At 28.7% G+C, this 7,330-nt stretch overlaps 1 protein-coding gene across 1 annotated transcript; it reads right to left on the reverse strand.

Moving 5' to 3' along the window:
* Window positions 1-255: 255 nt before the first annotated feature.
* Window positions 256-3,698, reverse strand: LOC139876254 (probable glycosyltransferase At3g07620). The gene is made up of 4 exons (XM_071863554.1): window positions 2,919-3,698; window positions 2,295-2,422; window positions 1,791-2,139; window positions 256-992 (listed from the first exon to the last, which is right to left on the reverse strand). The coding sequence occupies exons 1-4, from the start codon at window positions 3,336-3,338 to the stop codon at window positions 333-335; spliced, it is 1,557 nt and encodes a 518-aa protein (XP_071719655.1). The 5' UTR covers window positions 3,339-3,698; the 3' UTR covers window positions 256-332.
* Between the last annotated feature and the right edge of the window lie 3,632 nt (window positions 3,699-7,330).

A 7,330-nucleotide genomic window follows, 5' to 3' on the forward strand; every position in this document is an offset into this window, starting at 1 on the left:
TTACATATGTATGCGAATAAACATGTCTATATATATTTGTAAAAACAACGACACGTTTCTTAGTCAAACGAGTCATTAAAATAAACGATTTTAGCATTTACATACACTTAATACCTAAAACATGTCATTAAATTGTTTCGTTTAAACAAACCCGCGATTTCACGATCATTTTACTAATAAGATATATTGTAAACAAATCATTTCACTAGCATTAGATTTCCGAAGATCATTTGTGCTAAAGAGTAGCAAGTATTGTATTACCATTAATACGAACATACCCAAAATAAATAAAATGATTTAAACAAATCATTTCACAACTAATAAAATGCTATTTACACTCTAAAAACTCTTTTGTACCAAATTGAATGCAATATCATGTGAAAAATATCATATTCCACAGGCTTAACATGCCATAAAAAATGTTGTTGTACCTTTTTAACACTTTCTTGCATCATTCGATACCTTTTATTCGATATCGATAAAAGAATGTTCTTCAAATTCGGTATATCTTTTTCTTGAATGAAAACCGCAAATGACTCCCAGTTCAAGATCTCAAAAAACGGTGGGACGAAATTATCAGATATAATAACAGGAACACACTCGAAAAAAATGGCTTCTACTACTCTAGGACTATTGACCTCATAACCTTTAGCACAAATACAATACTTGCTACTCTTCATGTATTTGATGTAATTTCCACTAGCATTAGACTTCCGAAGATCGCCATAAATTTTCATGTCGGGATCTTTATTTTCCCAATGTTGCAAGAGAATTGGGCGAAGGTAACCGTGCATTTGGCCCGCGAAGAAAGCTAAAATTGGGCGTTTGGATGAGGGTTTACCTCCAAGTTGTAGTAACGGATTTGCGGGTGATCGAACGTTTGTTTCGGGGAGAGATACGTCTTTTCCTAATTGAAAATCTTCTCTTCTGACATCTGAATTGCATATAGCCCTTATGCAACCATCCATTGATTTTCTTAACTCGGACGTTGCCTAAAACATATTATTTTTGGTTATATACATACAATGGATCATCGATTCATCTCATATGGCATAGTGGTTGGAACTATGACATATTATCAGAAGGTTTTAGGTACAAACCTAGCAGCATATTTTTGTGTGGTCAAGGATATTTAAGAGCCGAAAACGGTCACCGTTTAACTTAATAGGCCGCTTATATATGGGTAAAAATACTCCGTTCTCTGTATAGTATGTATAGTATGAACGTACATGGAAAATTTTCTCGGTTTTCTCGGTTTTCTCGGTTTATTCGGTTCTGTTTGTTTCATTTTGAAAATGTTGACGGCAAAACTGAAACTGAACTCAAAACAGAAACCTTAACCGAATTCAACAACGATTCGGTTTCATTTAACATTGAAAAACCTTAAAAGCATAATTTAACCAAAATAATCATTAAAAATCGATTTTAAATTCCACCTTCAATTTTAAAATCGATTTTCGTCTATATATATTAATAATTTTATATAGGAATATATTATTATTAGAATTTGGTTTTCGGTTAAAAATCGAAAAAAAAAGAAGGTAAAACTGAAAATTGGACCTGAACTATAATTCAAATTTGAAAACTGAATTGAAAATCAAGTTCAAATTCGGTTTGATTTTTATTCAGCTTTTCGGTTCAAATTTCGGGTAAATCGTTTAATTGAACAACCCTAATTCTACTTTGTCATTTTATCAAGAAAACAGATTTTTTTTTTTTTTTTTTTTTTTTTTTTAAATCATGAAAACAGATATGAGAAGTTTCTATAGAAAATTTATTAAATTGCTTACCCAGTCATGACAAGCAACGGCAAAATGATCAGACCCATCAGTTCTATTCCAAAAACTGTATTTCCTTGAGATCATATCATGATAATTCTTCAAATACTGTACCAGTACTTGGTGATTATGAGAACCTGGCACAAATAACTTTACTTCCAGCTGTTTAGAGCTAAAAGGAATGTAAAATAAATGGGCTTGTTTTGGATCCTTAGTAACAAAATGTTTATTTTCTTCCATATGCTTCATGAACCAACCTTCAGATGCATAAATTCCTTTTAAATTTGGTTGATGGAAAATTGGTTTTTCACCCTCTTTATAAATGTAAACCTTGAGAGTCTTCTCCATTAATTCATAGCTTCTGCATTATTAGCAAATGATAAATTGGATTGGATTCAGTTTTGAACAGCCACTCAGTGGTTGTGGCTATGGGATGCCAGCTTTGAACCTTCCCAACCATTTTCAACTAAGCTACACGCCATTGACATTTTTGCCATAATTTGAAATTGTGCTTACCTTTTAAACCTTGAAATGTTATGGTAGAGAGGATAAAGTTTGCGGTCATTGTCATTGATTTGAGTGTTCTCAATTTGTAATTTTGCATCTAGTAATTCTTGATCAACCTTTGAAGGCCATTTTGGATTCTAATATTGAATAAAAAAGATGGTATGAGCTTGCAATTGAAAACATTATACACTATATGATATGAACATTAGAAAGTTTGACATCATGACATTTCTACCGAGGGGCGGCGGATACTGGGTCGGTAGGATTGCTTTAGCTCAACAAAATTTAATACACATAAACCAATGAGTTGTTTAGTAATATAAAATCAACTGGTTAGAGAAATGTTCTCATAAGCTTATAAGCAAACATTTGTTTCTTTCTACTTTCGATGTGTAACTATGGTTTGTATCGTTTTTAACCGATTATCTCTAACATGGTTAACACTTTCTAGGCTCCAACGACGGAATCTTTTAATATATTTATAGATTGAAGTTCAACGTGTTAAGATGTTATTGTTATAATGTTTTTTGATTTTTCAACGTTTTACGCGTTAATAAAAATTCTTGAATCCGCCTTTGTTTGCATGAGCTTTTAAACATTTATGTGTAATGAAAATGTGAAAAAAGTGCATACCATGGAATGAATTGTAGCACGATTATGAAGTAACATGTCCTGCATGTCAGAAATTGTCACTACTTTCCCCCATCGAGGAACCTTCTCCACAAATGATTTATTATTGGTATCGACCGATAGAACCGGCTTTGATGGATTTAAGTGTGGTGTTGATGTGTTCTTATCAACTATTGTTAGTGGTGGTGTAATGAAAGATTCTGGTGAACTTAGTGGTGGTAATGAAGATGTAGACATTGGACTTGAAGCATTTGAATCTTTTTCTTGTAAGGTGTAAGTAAAACTTGTGTTGTTGGTTATCGTTTTTGGAATTTGAGAAGAAGCAAAATATGGAAATTCAAAGTATTGCAACATAATAACAACACCAAATAACACTACCACAACCCACACTAACCTCTTGTTTTCCAATATATGATTGAACATTTTAGGACCCACTTGAGGCAGTTACATAAAACTCCCTCAGAAATTTTATAAAACGGACTTTTTATAGACTGCTAACGACAGATTCTGGCTTGAATTTTTCGCTCTAACGTGGCGCTCTCTGAAACCATTTTGAAGTAGCTTGTGTGATGTTATACAGTCTAATGAGTCCAAGGTGTTGTATATGCATGCATGGTTGCTTCATTGGTACTCTTGTTTCTTTGATTGAAGTGCTTCAAAGTTCAAACAAGATAAACACGAAAATCAATAACAAATGGTTTAATGAAGATTGAAGATAATAGTTCTTTTAGAAAACGTGGTTGAAAAGTAAATTTGGGAGCGATCAAAAGGTTGTTGGTAAGAATATTATATTTATTAGAAGAATGATGCAAATATATATATATATATATATATATATATATATATATATATATATATATATATATATATATATATATATATATAGTTAAAAGTTAAAACGAGAAGCACAAAAATGGCGAGAACTGCATGGACTTTTAATTTACAAAGATTTTGACATGCGAGTAGATTGAATCACCCATAAATGTTGATAGAGACTAAGAATGAACATAAAATAATTTGAAAAAACTTGTACTTTACCTATATAATCAAATATAAAGTTTTTCGTTCACATGTGCATATTTGTTTTTGAACATGTCATATAATTACCAATTTAACATGTAATTTGTGGTAATGAACATGTACATATGTTTGTTAATAATATGAGCATTAATTAACATTTTCATATAATTTGTTGCATTTAAATGCATAAAAACTATGAAATAAAAAAATTCCCGCCTTTTTGTGGTTCTCGTGTGAACCTGCATATATATATATATATATATATATATATATATATATATATATATATATATATATATATATATATATATATATATATAGTGGTAGGATCAAGAGGAAAATAACCAATCGGGGGGAAGCAAATTTTGTTTTTTTCATTTTTTGAAAAAACTTTGTTCACGAACATTATAGATTGGATGAAAATATGAACATTTAACAAAGACACTTTGTGATAAATGTTTTTATTTTGGCGGGAAAACGCTCGAAGAAGTAATATATAACAAATATCATGTTTTTCGAGCGTATGTTGAGGTTTTAGATATTAGGGTTTAGATATTATGGTTTAGAAATATAGGGTTTAGATTTAGGGTTTAGATTTAGGATTTAGATTGAGTTTTTAACACGAACGGTTTAGAGTTTAGGGTTTAGGATTTAGGGTTTAGGGTTTAGGGTTTAAGGTTTAGGGTTTTGGGTTTATGGAACAAACCCAAAACACCAAACCCTAAACCCTAAACCCTAAACTCTAAATAGGGCTAAATTTTATTTCACAAAACATGAAGAAAAAAAACGTTCACAATCTTCACGAACAATATTATCTTGAATGTTATTTTATATCGATCGTTTTCCCGCCTAAATAATAACATTCATCACGAAGTGTCTTTTCTAAATGTTCATATTTTCGTGTGATCTTGATTCCGAAAAAAATTAAAAAAAAAAAAACGAAAACAAAACTTTTGCTTCCCCCCGCTTCCTCCCGATTGGTTACTTCCCCATTGATCCTGCCACTATATATATATATATATATATATATATATATATATATATATATATATATATATATATATATATATATATATATATAGTGGCAGGATCAATGGGGAAGTAACTAATCGGGGGGAAGCGGGGGGAAGCAAAAGTTTTGTTTTTCGTTTTTTTTTTGGAATTTTTTTTCCGGAATCAAGATCACACAAAAATATGAACATTTAGAAAAGACACTTCGTGATGAATGTTATTATTTAGGCGGGAAAACGATCGATATAAAATAACATTCAAGATAATATTGTTCGTGAAGATTGTGAACGTTTTTTTCTTCATGTTTTGTGAAGTAAAATTTAGCCCGATTTAGAGTTTAGGGTTTAGGGTTTAAGGTTTAGGGTTTAGGGTTTGGTGTTTTGGGTTTATTCCATAAACCCAAAACACCAAACCCTAGACCCTAAACCCTAAACTCTAAACCGTTCGTGTTAAAAACTCAATCTAAATCCTAAATCTAAACCCTAAATCTAAATCTTAAACCCTAAATTTCTAAACCCTAATATCTAAACCCTATAAACCCTAATATCTAAAACCTCAACTTACGCTCGAAAAACACGATAATTGTTATATATATTACTTTTTCGAGCGTTTTCCCGCCAAAATAAAAATATTTATCACAAAGAGTCTTTATTAAATGTTCATATTTTCATCTCATCTATAATGTTCGCGAACAAAGTTTTTTCAAAAAACGAAAAAAAAGTTTTTGCTTCCCCCTGATTGGTTACTTCTCTCTTGATCCTACCACTATATATATATATATATATATATATATATATATATATATATATATATATATATATATATATATATATATATATATATATATATATATATATATATATATATATATAGTTGGTTTAGCATGAATGATATACTTCGTGTTATTGAATCTACACATATAGTAAAACATAAACTTATGGATAGTCGAGTACCACTTTTGTCCCTTTTTATAATATTTATAATTAAGAAATTTCAATTTCAATTAAATATATATAATTATAAGCATATATTATCACGCCGACTCTTAAACTAGAAAGAATTTTAAAAATTTGTCAACACCAATTATTATAAAACAAATTAGATACATCAAATTTTGTTTGAGATTTAATCCCCTCACATATGTTACATGTTACTGGTTTACTTGGATTTGAAAATTTTGGCAACACCACGGGCTCTTAAACTCTAAAGAATATTTAAAATTTGTCAACATTACGGGCTCTTAAATAATTCTTATAGAATTAATGTTATGTTATTAATATTATACATACGCAATCTTTGCAATCATATATAAACCATCGTGCAACGCACGAGCTCCTTACCTAGTATATATATATATATATATATATATATATATATATATTAGAACACGTTCGTTACACGGTGGATATAATAATCGTGAAAAATTAATTAATTTTTTCAAATAATTATTCTTTTAAGTTTAAGAACTCGTAGTGTTGACAAATTTTAAAAGTTCTTCTAAGTATAAGAGCCAGTTGTGTTGACAAATTTTAAAAGTACTTTTGATGGGGTTAGTAACTTAACATCTACATTTTTTTATTTCTCGCCATTAATATTTATTTAATTATATATAAATTATATACTACGTAATATTTATAGAAAATATGGGTCCAATGAAATTTGTCATGGAACATGTCACATGAAAACATGTTAGTAAAATCTAAGTTAAATTTGTTCTATATTATTATTATATAATAACTCTTGTATAAAACATTTATACATCACATGTCATTATATTAAATTAAATATTAATATTAAATATTAATATTAAATATAAAATATAAAGACTTACACTATTTAGAATGTGGATGTTTGATTATTTTATTGAACGGATAAAATTTCGCACACGCATCTCAGCACTGTCAGTTCTAATATACTCCTTAATATTTACGGAGTAATATTATATATATATATATATATATATATATATATATATATATATATATATATATATATATATATATATATATATATATATATATATATATATATATATATATATATATATATATATATATATATATATAATTGTAATTGAAAGAAGTTTAATTATGAAAATTCCATGTAGTCATTGATAAATCTAATGTTGCCAACTAAGCATGATCAAAAAAAAAAAAAAAAAGCGAAAGGGCGCAACCTTGACGTGTGTGTGATGAATGGAAATATGTTGGCAATGAATGATATTACGTTGTTTCTCCCTTTCTTTCACCCCCTTTCTCTCTCTCACACACACACATACACATACACAAACATATATATATATATATATATATATATATATATATATATATATATATATATATATATATATATATATATATATATATATATATATATATATATAT

Source organism: Rutidosis leptorrhynchoides, chromosome 11 (assembly GCF_046630445.1).
Source record: "Rutidosis leptorrhynchoides isolate AG116_Rl617_1_P2 chromosome 11, CSIRO_AGI_Rlap_v1, whole genome shotgun sequence".
NCBI lineage: Eukaryota > Viridiplantae > Streptophyta > Magnoliopsida > Asterales > Asteraceae > Rutidosis > Rutidosis leptorrhynchoides.